This window comes from Watersipora subatra, chromosome 9, assembly GCF_963576615.1.
Source record: "Watersipora subatra chromosome 9, tzWatSuba1.1, whole genome shotgun sequence".
In the NCBI taxonomy this organism is placed as follows: Eukaryota; Metazoa; Bryozoa; class Gymnolaemata; order Cheilostomatida; family Watersiporidae; genus Watersipora; species Watersipora subatra.
The window spans coordinates 12,550,417-12,567,122 of record NC_088716.1 but is presented as its reverse complement, the minus strand read 5'-3'; the positions used below and the strand labels follow the sequence as shown (position 1 = coordinate 12,567,122).

The following is a 16,706-nucleotide window of genomic DNA, read 5'->3' as shown; positions in this document are numbered from 1 at the left end:
ATATTCCACGACACCAAAATACTACATACACCATTGTATGTTTCAGTTTATGAACTTTCTGTTACTGCAACCTCCAATTCCCTATCCTGACTCTCCCGCAATACTATTAGATTATTAACTTTTAAAACCTTTTTGTTCCACTCACTCAAGAATTTCTGATCTTGGCTTTTCATTTCCGTTTTGACATGTAACAAAAAACAAGAAAAATTTTATTTTTTTGATGATTACTAATGGCAATAAAAAGTTATGAATAAATAAGTTATAAACCCAGTAGAATTCTGTTGATGCACTACCCATAGATTATCTATTTTACCATACATCTAATCATGTAGTTATCTCCTCGCTAAAACGTATACAACTCCAAAAACACATTCTTTGTTTAAGCCATACAGTCATGGTATTTATATTACATGTCCGTATTTTGGCTATTTAATTTTTTTACTGGTCTCAGCAAATGTTTTATTTTATTTAAATATCAAAATGAATAGAAAATTTCGAATTAAATGAATTTAAAGTTATGTAAAATCTATTTCTTCGAGCAACAATTATTCTTGTTTGTATATTAAGTACTTCAGCCAAATGCTATTATAATTTTATGACAAAAAATTTACAAAAAGAATCATCAGCACTATTCAAAAAACTTTTAAGTTGTCTGTTGAAATAGTTTTTTTCTAAAAACAAGGATAAAAATGTGCGATCAGTTTAGAAAAGTTAAAATATCAAAGTTACTTTCATTTAAATTTACAGGATCTTGAAGTTGTGACACCTTCCCAATGACTAAAGTGTAGAAATGAGCTACGATTACAATGGTTGTACGACTCACATCAAGGAGTGTATCTATAATGGCCTCTGAAAGATTACCAGACTCCATGACATTCATGAGCCCAACCATGCCCTTTCGATACGCGTCTGGAACCGTTGCTGCCGCTTGACCCAAGAGAGAGTTGACCAGCATTCTCATACCGACTGCACTGCTTGTCATCTCATACAGCTGTGTGTAGTTGATAGACCTGAGGAATATGTAGACCTTTGGCAACTTGCCAGGTGTTGATTTCCAAAGTTCCAATTCTTCCTGCAAAATATCCGGTTATAACCAGTTAAGGTCTAGGTTTAACAAGCAACCAACAATCTGATTGGTTAATTTTGCTACCACCTATAAATAGAAAGCCAGGATAGAAAAAGCAATATTCGAAGTGAAACTATATCATAAACATAAAACAAGCGATTTTGATCTAATCATAAATAAAATTTTCATATTTGCATCAGCAAAATGTTCAATAAATTTCATAAACGAGTATATCGATTTATGACTACTAAAGGTAAAGAGTATTGACTAGCTCTGACCTCAGCAATCAGTCATAAAAAAGCATGTAATCGCTAAATCTTAAAATGAAAAATATGGTATATATTTATAATATTACTTTCAAATTAGAATGCGAAAATGTTAGACTCCTTAAACTGCCTGTACTTGAAGATTTCAAGGATAAATATTTTACTAGTAATACACATTGTGTGATGTGACTTCATTTACCTTGGAGAGATCTTGTACACACTGATCAAGATAGTCTGATACAGGCATGAGGACATCAAAAGAGAGCTGTTCCATTATGGGATAGTTCTTTTGTACCTACAAGAGAAACACAACATGGTAGGACTACTCCAAAACATCAACAGACATGCAGAGAGAGACAATCAGAGAGTCAATAAGCCACAAACCGTTGTCCAGAGTGTCTTCAGTACATCGAACAAGCTTTTCTTCTGTTCCACTTTGTCGATGAAGTCAGAGATGAGAGAGTTGGCAGAGGCTGGCAGCATGCTGTCCATTCTGGCCAGCAGGTCCAGTATTATGACATCACCAGTAGCAGCGTAATCATAGTGCTTGAGGAGGTCCATAAGCTTCTCTCTGTTGCTAAAGTTAACTGTCCAAGAACTTGAGACGCCTTCATACTAAGGAATGAGAACAAATTAAACATGATAACTCTACAGATGGTTAACAGATTATAAAACCATAAAAATAACGATGATTATGTTAGTTGCATACAAATCGCCATCTTGTTTAAAAATCTAGTTTCATAAAATCTGCAGAATGCAAATCTGCGAAACCTGCTGTCATCAAACTCTACCTGCAACACTATGTATTTAAGCTAAAGTTCGCTGGTTCATTTAATTCCAAAGTGACATGTAATAGCCTTAGAGGTCAGAGACACAACAAACAGGAAGTACTCACCGCTACGAGCATTTGACTGTCAATACTCTCTAAGACTTTATTCATAGGTGGAGAGCTGATAATATTGTCTATCCAGTTGGTAACATTAGTGCTCAGTATGGAGAGCTGCAACACAAAATGTTGGTCTACATATTGGAAACAACCTAAGTTAGGGTTATCTCCTCATGTTCTGTACATAATAAACTGGAAAAACACAAGAAAAAGACATAAAGTTGTGATTTAAGAAAGGTGATCAACAATTAACGATTTGAGATTTTCTACGACTTCATCTTTATTATCAATTTTCAGCTCTAGTTTTTTAGTTTTAGCTTTATTTGTCAGGATGGAGTTCTTGTGAGTTTGAAGAGGTGATCGTAAGACTTGTGCCCAAAGTACAAATTATAAGTACAAATTCAAATACTTGAATCAAATCTCTTTGTGAGATTTGAGTTCATTTTCAATTGGTTCAATTTAAATAAATACAAGAATGGTTTAGGATATGATTTGGAAAAGAAATCAAGTGATTTACAATTTGGATAAATAACCAAAAATCAAATCATTCATGTACACTTTTATTAACTTTCATCTCCAATTGATTTTTTGATTCTTAGATAGTTTTTCCTCAATAATTTGTCAAATATTTCCAAACAATTCCAAATTATTAAGTAATTTTGAAACTTTTGGATAGCAGACAGCTGCTTTGATTTGTTAGATGTTATTTGGCATGAGTTGAATTTATTTGAATTAAATCGGCTTTAAACTAACTGATGTGAATTCAAAGGAAGATGATTTGGGCACAGCTCTAGTTATGGCCACAATATATTGAGTTTTTTGACTAACAAACAAGTCTAAAAAAATCTCAAACATAGCAACTTTTTAAAAGGTCGCCGCAAATTATAAAAGATTTTATCCTAAAAAGCTGATTTATTTATCAGGTTTTAAATCTGATTTTGAATCAGGTTTATTTTTATCAGAAAAATATTTTATAAATATTTTTCTACAAATTGTGATTTTGTTTGTTATTCTGGGTGATCTGACTTTCATGATTAAAGTGAACTGAAGTTGATTGCAGGTAAAACAACAAAACCAAACGACCTCCACAAAACTAACATCAATAGTCGCATTGTTTTAACTGTGATCAAATTTTCCTGATTTTAGTTTTGAACCATCCTGGCAGTCAGATCTCCTTAAATATCAAATAAACTCTCAAACGATAAAAAAATATCTATACTTTCTGATAAAATCTACTAAAACTTTATGAGACCATTATTATTATTATTAAACTTTTGAAGTTTAAATTATGAAATTTTGAAGTTTCATATTATGAAACTTCAAGTGGATGTAGAAACAGGTGCTGACTGGCACTGTAACTATACAAACAGTAAATCACATACATCTATTATATGAATCTGACTCAATTGCGAAATTTAAATAAATTTTATAGTCTGGAAATTTAAGTTTGTATTCTTTTAGTTTAACGTTTTTTATCATGTGAAAATTCTTTTGTGAAAAGCTCAGAGAGCGGTGAATCTATTAAAATGCAGTTTTTCCTGTGTTTTTGTAAATGTATGGGCGATACTTGACTTTCCACCACTAAATACACACATAATTCATTCTACCACAAATCAAATGAATGATGCCTCCCATCTCGTTAGACAACCACGAAATATGATGGTAAAGAGTTGATGAGAGCAGATAAAACCCACTCGCTTAACAGAAGAAATAAAATCTTTAAAAGCTGGGATGATGGAATCCTTCCTTTTTAAGGTGTCCAGTACATCTCCTGCTGTTCTTTCCAGAATGTTATCCAAGTGCTGAGATATAATCTGAAAATATACAGAAGCTAATCTACATCATCCTTAAAAACAAAACTGATTACTGATTGGATACAGCAGTTCTATACTCATCAGCTAGAGGACATCGGTCACATCTTCTGATTGGTTATATATAAGTGTTGGGTTCACTGATTGGATGAAACAATATTTTTGAATAAATCACAAATTTAAAAGCATAAGGATTTACCTCTCCTATTTCAGTGTAATTCACAGACATCGATATGTAAACCAGCTTCTCTAGGTCACTGAGCTGGGTGTAGGTACTGTTAAACTGTTTAAATATGGGTGTAGCAGCAGTTTCATTGCCATTCATTATCACCTACAACAACATTAATAAATATATCATAGGTCTATTAAAACATAAAAGAGTAAATTATAAATTCATAATTATATAAAACATTTTGATTGTATTTAACTTTAGGTCTCGAAAGACAGAGTACCACAAACAAAAAGTAGAAAAGAACTTCAACTCATTGAAAAATAAAGAAACATTTTCTGTGGATGAAAAATCAACTATTTCACAATAAATATAATTGTCTATTATATATTTACAGCTAGTGATAACAACACTGTTACAGCTACCTGGTGTGTTTCTATCAACTGATGAGAGATATTTTCTAAGACATCATCTCTGAGGTCACCAATGTCTGCTGATATAGTTCCATTCCAAAGCTGATCAAAGACCTGAAATTCACGAAAAATAACTATTCTTTTAAAATAGCGCTAGCCAAAGGAATAACTCAAGAGAAATTTTTTATACTGTAAAATTGTGCAAATTGTGTCGTAATAGTTTTTACAAAAGGTGATAAAACATAATTCATTAGTTAAAATCTGAAAAAAATGGAAGACTTCCAGTTAGAAAGATGTGTAAGAGATGAATCAAACATCAAACCTGTGGTGTCATCTCTTTTAGCACTCCAAAGCCACATGACCTTTTAGCTACGCCTACTTGATCTCTAAGCCATACCTATGACCTTTACCTGACCCTCTAAGCCACACCCAGACCAACCAATACTATAAGATAGATGTACTACAAGACATTTTCACTCGGCAGTTCACCTTGTCAAACTGGATTGTGAGTGTTCTGTGGACCTCAGTCACATTTCCTGATTGAACTAGAGCAAGCATCTCACGGATATCCTGTAATTCTGTTGACGATAGACTTAGCTCCTGTTGTTTAGTCGCAACCACCGCTAATAGCTTCAGGGTTCTTCCCCAGTCAGCCTCTCTAATCACCCTTCCTAGCCTCTCACTATTGGTCAACTTTGTCCAATTGGCATGCTGCTTTTGCTTCATAAGCTGCAAATAAGTGAAACGTCAATATCACAAAAACCTAACCAAAAGTTTTTATAATAAATCAGTAAATCAATATACCAATAAATCAATAAATATAATCCTTCAAGTCAATTGCTGTGGATATTGTATGTAAATCACAAACAATAGAAGTAGTAGGTATAAATATTCACTTTATTTTCAAGTTGGAGGAAGAAGCATTGGATCACGAACAACACAAGCATTTTTCAGCTTGTATGTACATAATTGCAACAAACTATCCTGTACTTATACCTTACCATACAGATCCAAAGAGATACAAGCATATGCTACATATAGCTACTTACACTTTCATGAAAAGTTTGTGCAAGGATGTCTGCTGTCTCGTTCACAAGCATTTCACTTCCTGTTGTCAGACTGACAGCATCAACTGACTAAAAAATGCCAGATTAGTATCAATATCAGTCTGTAAAGAAGACTGACTCACAGTGCAAATGACTCAACTGCTATTATAACCAGATTCAATGGCCCAACCAATAGCAAACTTTAGATTAATGGCTCAGCCAATGAAAACATTCCTGTTCAAATGATCAGCCAATAAAAGGCCAGACTCAACAGCTCAGCCAATAAAGAGGCTTCAGTTCAACAGCTCAGCCAATGAAAATACTTTCGGCCAATAGTTCAGCCAGATAAGGACCAATTCAATGACTCCTCTATTTTAATTCATGTAATAGTAATTGTACTTGGTCATAGTAACCAGTCACAGTAGTGGTCAGTTGTAGTAGTAGTAAAATGACTCAGTTATAATTGTCAGTTACTAGTAGCAGTAATTTAGAGTAGCAGTGATGATAGTCATTTAACAGCATAGACCTATTAACTATAATGTATAGTTAATAGGTCTATGAGCAACAGTGATAAGTTGTAGAAGCAGTTACACTCATTCAGAGTAACTAGTTATAGTAGTCTATGAAGTTGATTAAAAAACCTACACTAAAATTATCATTGAGTTATTTTCCAATGAATAGTGAATAGTACATCAGCTATATTACCTGCATAACTAATACACGCATTAGAAGATTCAGCTTCATATCATCGTCTATAATTTCAATTATATTTCCCATAATTCCCTGACCAATAGCTGCGTAGTCAACTAAACGAAGAACCATGACAAGACGCTCTGTATTGGAGACACCGTGAATGTCAGACCACCTTGATGAAAGATCTTTATCGGTGTTTATTTGCTAAAATGTAAAAAAGGTCAAGGTTTAAGACAGTTTGCTATAATCAGTGGTGCCAAAACTCATTAAGTAAAAACTGAACATAAGACACCAGATGGTCATTGATTTGACCTTCAACACTAAGAGGAAATACTGAATTATGTGTAATCTTTTGATGCTTCTGGAAATTAATGAAGTCATTGTTGATTCATCATTTAAAATTCAAAGTACCATAAAAATCTTTAATATACAAAACTAGCATCAATATCAGGTTACTACAAATTAGCCTTCAAATACAAAATTAATTTTTTATTTATTAATATAAGTATTTTGAAGATTCATCAATAATTATCCCAATTTTTGGAAATTAAACATTAAATAAAATTTGTTATTTCATTATCATTATCACAATTTTTTAAATTGGATATAATATATTTTACAAAACTTAATCCAGATATCAGAATTTACCTAAAATAAGTTTCTAGACATATGACATCATATGACAGACTATAAAAAAGACACAAGGGTATTACTTACTGTCATAGTTTTATTTAGGGCTTCTTCAACAGCATCAAACACTCCAAGGAATTCGAGGGCCTCAAAGCTCATGTTACTTGTGAAAGGAGGAAGGAAAGTCATGTTTAGCGTATCTCTTAGAAAGTCGTAGACTGTTAGCAAACCCTAAGACAACACAATTCATTAACATAAAAAGCTCTATATATCAGGGTAAGGAAAAAGGTATAACTGACTTGTTAGTTATTTTCTTGAAAAACATTGAAGAACACAACATTTCATTTATCATACTAAATTTTTTTATGTCGCTATACATATATTAAATATTTATATATACATGTAAACATGTATTTTATGTTGAATGTAAACATACATGTATGTATTGTATAGTTTGAGTGTAGAGAGTGTATATGTAGTGTTAGGGCTCTGCAATCTTTTGTCATTAGGCTAAGGTCATGGTTTACACTAAGGTGATGCTTTGTGGTTTTTGTAAAGAGAAATCCTAAGTATAAAAGTTTTGCAAAGATTGTTTAGTTTTTTGCCTCGAATGACAGACTAGCTAGTGGCTACCAGTCAGCGGATAGATAATATAGCAAACAGCGTACATGTTTTCATTTATTTAAAATGTGTTAAGAATATTTTTCTTTTATAAAAGTTAGTTTATTGGCTGTGAGTTATTGTATAAGATTAGCTGATAGTAAGGAACTTCTAAACTGCCAAGATAGTTGGTTCAGTGTAGCAGGTTTGCACCTGATTCTCAACTCAACAATAACTTGGCATTATGGGATATCTGTCAAACAATGACGAATCTAATATAAGAGTAAAGAGAATGCTGTGCAAATTATATGTTTGTTCAAAGCTCTCCTTACAATCACCATAACAACTAGAAGTGCACCAGTTGTGCACAAGTAAGCACGAGTGTGCAGAAGTTAATATAAGTCAGTAGAAGTTAATAAAAGTCAGTAGAAGTTAATATAAGTTTATATAAGTTAGCATAAGTTAGTATAAGTTGGAATAAGTTAATATAAGTTAATAGAAGCAAGTAAGCACGAGTGTGCAGACGTTAATATAAGTCAGTAGAAGTTAATATAAGTTTATATAAGTTAGAATAAGTTAGTATAAGTTAATATAAGTTACTATAAGTTAGTATAGGTTAATATAGGTCATTATAAGTTAGTATGAGTTAATATAAGTTAATGTAAATTAGTACAAGGAAATAAAAGTTAATATGAGTTAATATTAGTTAATATAGGTTAACGTAAGTTAATATAAAGTAGTATAAGTTTAAATAAGTTATTATCAATTTAAATAAGTCAGTATAAGTTAATATAAGTTAATGTAAGTTACTGTAAGTTAGTTGTGTATCTCTATCACAATTTTTGCCTCTGAACTGTCTAAAATATATTAGAAATTTTACAACTGTACACAAGCTATATTGGAAAAGATACCTGAGGAAGAGTCTCTGCCATTTTGAGAGGCTGCGAATCATTCAGTTTTTTAATAAAGTCTTCAAGAAGGTTCTTCATGCCAGCAGACATTAGACCATGAACTTTACTCAGCTGTGATTGGACGAAGTCTTCACCAAACGTTCTGTAGTTGAAGTTCATGAGAAGCAGGCGAAGCTTTTGAAGGTCAGACTCACCAGCCCAGCTTGAATTCCTCTTGAGTAACTGTATGGCAAGACAAATTATCCTTAGCGCAAACAGTCTCTGCTAACTCTCGCGTGTCATGTACTACCATGTCACCTGCTAGATGATGCCATATTTGGTAAATGTTCAGGTAAAGTAACCCATATAATGACCGACTCAACCAATAAGTCAATCCGAGTCACTTGTTTGTACATGTCACATGTCGGTGAGACAAGCTTATCTTTCAGACAAGTACTTGCTACTAATGATGTTGTGCCAGTAAAATGTCAGTGGCTCATATCAGCTGCTAAAGAAGAGAATATGATGGTAGTTACCTTTGTTTGATCTCTTAGAGCCTTATCCAATTGTATAGCTATGTCATCAGCCTCAATACCTGACACATTCGCAATCTGTAAGCAATCAAAACAAATTAAAAATGGACTCATTTACTGGAAATAAATAAAAAATCAACTCATGAATTTGATATGATCTCTCTTCTACGAGTAATAAATAATAATAATGAATCATTGATAAAAAATGATGTCTCTTCCAAACATAATTCAATGAAAAAAATGGATTCATTGACTGAAAATGATCTTTTGACAAACAAATTGAAAAAATGGGCTCCTTGAATGAAAAATTGGAAACGATGCCTTTTCCATAAATAAAAACAAAATAAATGGTATTCTGTGCACATTTTCAATAGCCGACCTACTAATATTGAAATGCTGAAATTAATTTAAGAGTTGTCCTACACTCCTTATGGTGCTCAAATTGTTCTAATTTCATTTGCCTGCATTACAGAACTTTCTGTAAGACAAATTTAGTTATATCCAGTGATGTTAAACACAAGACATATATATTTTATTGGCTGGCTGCGAAACTGATATTGAGATTCACATGAACTCACGACAATCTGCAGATCACTGGCTATCGACACATCATTCTCCAGTTTACTAATTATCTCACTCAGTCGAATTTTGAAGTCTGTAGGTAGAAGACTCTGAACATTCCACAGTGACTGAGTTGCTGCCGCTGCCACCATCTTGCTCATGTCAAATTTCATCAGCGTCTCTAACATCTCTTGTACTGTTGCGTTCTTTGTGTTCATACCCTGTGGATGGGCAGCAGTTGAATAACAAACAAACAAACAGTGTTATTTGAACTGGTTACTTTAGGTAAAAATACAAATATGATATCACGTGGTTTTTATTAATAATACTATTATCATTATTATAACTATTATTATTATATTACAAATATAATATTACACTATATACAGTCATACACCAACTTAAAACCACTTCTACGTGCAAATTCTTCTCCATGCTATGTAAAATTTAAGAAAACTATTTTTTCAACATGACAACCATTATTACAAAACTAGGACCAGATTTAAATTACCTAGTACCGTAAACCACAAAAAACTTAACAGTAACCTGCTAAATTCATTTAAAAGCCTCCGCACTTATTTATAACCTCTTCCTCTGCAATTTTCAAAAACTGAACTCAAATTACACCTATTATCTTTCAACTAATAATACCATTCACCATCTAGCCTCACCTATTTTAACATTTTTCTATTATATTTTTGTTTTCATAACTTGAAATCTGTTGTAATAGATATGCATAGCCATATTCACAGAGCTTATCCTTAGCCACTTTTTGTTTAAAATCATATCAATTCTCAAAGCTTGATTTTTACATATTTTATGCTTTTAATTCCAACATAAATATATTAGTTAGACCGCTCTATAGTTTCTTTGTCTGTTTAGTTTGTATGCTGCTATTTAGTTTACTTGCTGCCGTACTGCAAGTAGAAAACACATTGTGTAATATGACAATAATTGCTTTTCACAATAAAGATTGCTCAGAATAATGAACAAGTAATGTCCAACATTGATGATGTCCGAAATTTTTCAAAATTTTACAGTTTTGTAAGTACAAGTAAAAGCCCTGAAAGAATAAAAAAACGTAAAAATATATATAAATAAAGTTATTTTTGCTGTATCTAGAGTAAGTTTGTTATAAGTTGTTTCCCCCTGTTTTATCCATAACCTGTTAATAAGCAGTAGATGCACTACCAAATCTGTTTACACAAAACCCTGTTTTATGACGTCCTGCGAATATGTTAGCACAAAAGCTTAATCATGCGTTCATAAGGCTATGCAATACCATCAGCTATTCCTAAGAATATTGCCGTGTCATGATGGTCCTTGTTACTAACCCTGAACAAGTTTCCCATCTCCGTATCGATAACATTCATCACTTCCTGTCCGAGTCTTGAGTCAACCAGTCTCTGGGCAGTTTCATCTGGAAATACCTGACAAGAAAATTCGTGAATAAACATGGAGATGTTTAGAGGTTACTGAAGTTATTTTTAAAAATCAAGGTTCCTTACGTGTGCAGGGGAGAGAGCTTATATTCCCTATGCCTACTCTAAACGCATGGCTAAATGTTGAAAAAATGTCTAACATGAAATCGTGTACGCAATAAGCATTTGCCTTATGCATATCCTTAAACTAGGAGTTATTGTTCACACGCTTCGTTTAGCGATATGCGAATCATACAGGAAGATCTCTATCAAAAACTTATACACGAATCGAATAAAAATGATAGCTAAATTCATCTGTCATAAGACATGCATTTAGTTATCATATCTTGAAAACAGTATAATATTTACTATACTAAGAACTGTATCTGTCTGTATTTTTAGAGCCACGGTTTGGAGTTGTGAAATTTTTTTGCGTTCAGCAGAATTCGATCATGCAGCTTTCAGGTAAGCTAATACTCTACTACTTGCTCTAATAAACTTTCCTATATTTTGGAATAATTATTCATTTACTTATTACACCAGACAATCTCTCATCGCGCATCTGATTGCCAGGACACTAGTATTGTATTTACTATAATAAGAGCAGTGGCCAACCATATGTCCATCTGTCGGAAGCCAAGGGTCGAGGTTGTAAAAAAGAATGTATCATGCTAGATTTGAACTCACGGCCTTTGGCTTATTAGCCCACAACTGCAGCAATCAGCCACACGAGACAATGCCAAATATTTGTGCTCTATGTTATTATCTGTGCTTTATGGGCTCATCTGACAATATCTCAGGAGAACAGGAGACTGCCAGGATGCTAGCATTTATAATGATCCTCAGCGACAGCTTTTGCTTACATTTGGCCGAGCGTGCGACTTATTCAGTATTAACAAGTTCAATTCTCATGTACCATTGTCTACCAAAATCAAGCCCAAAACTAATTTATTGGCCCTACAATTGTGAGGAGTATGTGCACTTTTCACATGTACCCAATCAAATACCCTGTACTATAACAGTTGATTCATATTAGCGCAGACATCTACATATATTAATAAATTTAACTTAGTCATTGTGTGTCTCTTAGTCTATGTAGATGCTGTGTTTTTAAATTTTTGGGCCGATTTTATCCAACCTTCACAAGCATATGCTCTGTGCCATTCAATAGGTCACTAAAAATATCTGGTTTCAAAACTCTATCTATGGTCATTCATAGATAGAGTTTTGAAACCATATCAGCCAGCTGTTACGGTTGGTTCCTGAGAACTAGAACTATAACTGGTTGTTATAGTTCTGGTTCTCAGGAACTAGAATTTTAAGAGTCTAGTTCCTGAGAACCAGCCTCTTAAAATTTTATTTAAGACTTCAACTAAACCAGCTAAAACTTATTATGACCTCAGTTCATAGAAACTCTGAAAGCATTTTAATTGAACTCTTAAAATATTGGTGATTACTCTATAGCTTTATACAATGTTTGAGCAATTCATATAGTCTAGGATAAAGCTGACTTTTTGCATCTGTTACGGCATAGGACACTCTTCAAACAGCTTGATACATCGATTAATGAAATATCGCAACTGTCCTACAGCAAAATACTTGAATAATTGCTAGAGAGGATAAAAAAGAGACTTTACATACTCTTTGAACTGTGTTTTTTGTAACTAGTGCTTTTGTAACTTCATTGAACTAGTGTTTTGATTAAAATTGACTAATCTGAACAAAAAAGCTATTTAAATTTTGGGTTTTTCTTCAAATATAGGTTTTGGAATACCTATTTAACTATGGGTTGTCTTAAACTGAAAAAATGAAAATTTTAGCAAACAAAACGCTATTAGAATATTTTGTCAAAATAAAAAGATAATTTAAAAAACTATGTTACATACTTGGCAGGTTTTGGTTGACATAGTTTTTGATCAAATTACTTTGACCTTCAAAAAATGTGGTAGAGCAGACAACTCGAATTCCAAAAACATTGACAGACTAAAATTCCATGTCGTTATTGAATACAATAAACAATGAACTGCTCAAATAATTATGTTCGAAAACTATGGCTAGGTCTTCAGTGAGTGAAAAAAGACAACTCTCTAAGCAGTTTATTGCACCAACCTGTTTAATAAACCCAACTAGGTAGTTAGAGACATTGCCCATAACGAATGAATCTTTGACATTGCTTGCGTAGTCAGGCTTCAAAGAGTCAAAGAGAAACTCCATCATATTTTTAGGGTTGAAAGAGAAAGCATCAAACACACTGGTTGAAGTAGCTGGGTTCTGCAACAAACAAGTTAAGATGTGACAATAATCCGATAGCGAATATGCCTACTTTAAGTCCTGCAAGAAACAAGTTTTCAATGTACTTTTACAAACATCCAGATCAATGGCTCTTCACCTTGTTGGCTGTACTAAACCTCACCGAACCGTTCTTTATTGAAAAATAAAATATTATGACACAAGTATATGTTTTACTGGTGCAAAAAGTGATTTGTCCATTAAGAGCTTGAACTTATTATAGACTTGTCCAAAGAAAAAAATCAATCAATACAGCCTATCATGGAGAAAAAGCACGGGCGAGGATAAACGCGTCCCTTAATGAATTAAAAACTTTGCTAGTTGAGGTGCTACAAAAAGAGGTGAGCCTCATCGAAAGTTTCTATTGTTATTATGTTGGATGACAGCATCACATAGCTTTACCATGAGCAATCCTGGTGGCACTGATATCTACATCAGTGGTTCTCAACCTTGTTTGGTATGTACCGAACCTCACGGGTGAACTTTTACCAAACCGTTCTTTATCAAAAAATAAAATATATGATTTTTTCACATTTAAGACAGGTATATGTTTTACTAATGCTCAACATTTAAGTCATAGATACATATATGATTTACTGGTGCAAAAAATAAACTATGCATTATTATCACTGTGTTTGAAGAACATAATTAATGCAATGCATGAACTCACAACAAATTACATAAATTTTCATAAAAATACGACTTTGAAAATCAGTGTGACTTCCACTGTTGCTTTTGAGAGACCACTCATGTGTCTTGACCTCCACTGAAGCTCTGAGAATAACTCACTGAACCCGTAGGGTTCGATCGAGTCAAGGATAAAAATCCAGATCCAGAAATTTGTAATGCGCTATGAAATCGAACGCTATGAATCAATTTTGATAGTGATTCAATTGATATGCTACAAAAGTTGAACTAAAAACCTTCAACTTACTTGAGCTGAGACACCATCTTTGGTGATTAGAGTGACGAATAGTAGAAGGAAGATACTAGTGATTCCCTTCATTTCAGTTCACGGTCTTCTGTCTTGTGCTAAAACAACAACAAGTTTTAACTTTCATAGTCGTAAATGTCAATTACTGGCCTACGTGAGTAACGGTTGTCATAACATCACCCGCTGCCATGATGGTCGCTTTTAGTAAATATTCGCAGAGTTGATATAGAGAAGTTGATAACAGAGTTGATATCCATGCGTGATACAACCCAACTAGTAGAACCCAACTAGTAGAACCCAACTAGTAGAAAGTTCAAATTGAATCAATATTCCAATAGTTTTTCATCACAAATTCTCCGATTATATGTGGACACCATAAACTAGATGCTTAAACATTTGCCTAGAGGTCCTTTCTACGCTAAACACAAAGTTACGCAAAATTCAGATTTGCCTATTCATGGCCAAAAGGCGCTGCTGTTGCGCTTAAATCAACAAAGTCTGCTACTCTAATCTCGTTGCAAAGCCTTATCAATTATTTTGATAAGCTCTATTAACAATGATATTGTTAATATTATTATATTATAATAACAAGATAACTAAGTTGATTTAATCAACCACTTGAATATGACATTCTCCGTTGTTACATACTAGGCTTATAAGCTAACACCATCTCTATGAAAAACGATATATTTTTTATTTATTTTATTTTTTTTTTATTATATTTTTCTTACCGAGTCAAATCAAATTTAACATAATGGTATTAAAAACTAGTGATTTTTCCATCGTGAAGAATGAATGCCTAACTTGTATAAGCATTATTCACTATACATTATCAAAGCGCATACATGTATGAGTTGAGGTCAAAGGTCAAATGGGTGGGATCTACAGCAATATAAAATTATAGCTAAAATTTGTACTTGAAAACATATATTAGCCATATACTATTTTTAGAGATTTACCATATCCGCAATTCAGAAAGAAACCTAAACTATCTAATGCAAAAATACCAGCCGCTAAAACATCACATCTTTTGACCTGCTCTTTCATAATTCCAGTCAAATAGCAATAGTCGACATTTTTACCCATTTTCGCTGGTGTGAATTTTTGTAAATCAGACAGCAATATGTTTACATTAGTTGTGCATTGTAATTTATGTATTTTTATTGTTATTATTATTATTTACATATTACTAGTTCAATGTGAAAAATAAAACATAAAACATAAATTTCACAATTATTCCTTCAGCAATACTTCTGAAATGTATGTAAAGTGTGATTAATTAATTAATTGTAATTAAAACCTTCCAATTAAATAATCCGGTCTATCTTTGCGTAAGAATACACAGATTAATGGACTGACATATTTCAGGCCAAAGTTCAACATATTCAAGATAGTAGCAAGCTGAAAGCTAACAGTAGTCTTTTGGAAGCACATTTGCTGAACCAAGCTTCAAACTCTTTCATTACTTATATCTAATAATACAATTTTAGCAGAAGATTATAAAACGGGAAGAAACAAGTTAATATACAAACAGTAGCTGTACTACCTGGCGTTGCCCGAGTATTAAAAATTAGCTTATAAACAATGAGAAGTAATGCGAGTTGCCTGCCACTTGCTATTAGCCTGGCATATTGCCAATGGATAATATGAGTAAGCTTACTAATACAAGCTACCGCTTCTCATGACGTTACACCAACACATTACGTCGTGACAGAGAGCGGTAGCGTATTTGCTTCCATACAGCAACATATACATGTATTGCCAAATGTATACTTTAAGCTCGTGTAGCTGAATTGATACGGCGTCGGACTGTTGAACCGGAAGGTCCGAGATCAAATTTTCTGCGATACGGATTCTTTATTCCAAGATTTTAATAGCTATAAGTGGAATTATATGCTTACACACACACACACAAACTTTAGGAAATATATATATAGAAGATACAAAAGCCAGTTTTTTGGCTGTACGAGCAGTCATGATTGTATCCACTAATATTTACAAAAAACTTCTAATGGTTAGCAGAAACTTCTACCAATTTTCTAACAAACTAAAAACAAGGGCCAGCAAAACTAAAAGCTTAATTTTCATAATGGCCGTTCTCATAAACGAATCATCGGTATGTCTCTCTGTTTGCATGAATGCAAACACCATTAGCATATCCCTGAGATAACGGTCTGGTTGGTGTTAGCCTCATTTTCAAAAAGTGTAGGTTTTTGAACGACAGTGTGACAGCTGTTAAATGCCCTCTCTTTCGCTTAAGAATTCTGACTACACTAGTAGGTTACATCACCATGACACGCTTTTACTTATTGATCATCTGTTTTAAAAGCTACAATCAAACCTCTTTACAGTCAAACCTCTTTACAGTCAAACCTCTTTCCAGTCAAACCTCTTTCCAGTCAAACCTCTTTACAATCAAACCTCTTTCCAGTCAAACCTCTTTCCAGTCAAACCCCTTTACAATCAAACCTCTTTACAGTTAAACCTCTTTACAGTCA

At 33.1% G+C, this 16,706-nt stretch overlaps 1 protein-coding gene across 1 annotated transcript; it reads right to left on the bottom strand.

The window, feature by feature from the left end:
* Positions 1-304: 304 nt before the first annotated feature.
* Positions 305-14,398, bottom strand: LOC137404792 (uncharacterized). The gene is made up of 18 exons (XM_068091024.1): positions 14,363-14,398; positions 13,095-13,256; positions 10,899-10,994; positions 9,582-9,785; positions 9,007-9,081; positions 8,492-8,713; positions 7,068-7,211; positions 6,363-6,554; positions 5,661-5,747; positions 5,101-5,340; positions 4,624-4,725; positions 4,229-4,360; positions 3,913-4,032; positions 2,228-2,332; positions 1,717-1,947; positions 1,532-1,627; positions 824-1,072; positions 305-343 (listed from the first exon to the last, which is right to left on the bottom strand). Exons 1-18 carry the CDS (start codon positions 14,396-14,398, stop codon positions 305-307), a joined length of 2,532 nt encoding a protein of 843 aa, XP_067947125.1.
* Positions 14,399-16,706: the final 2,308 nt, after the last annotated feature.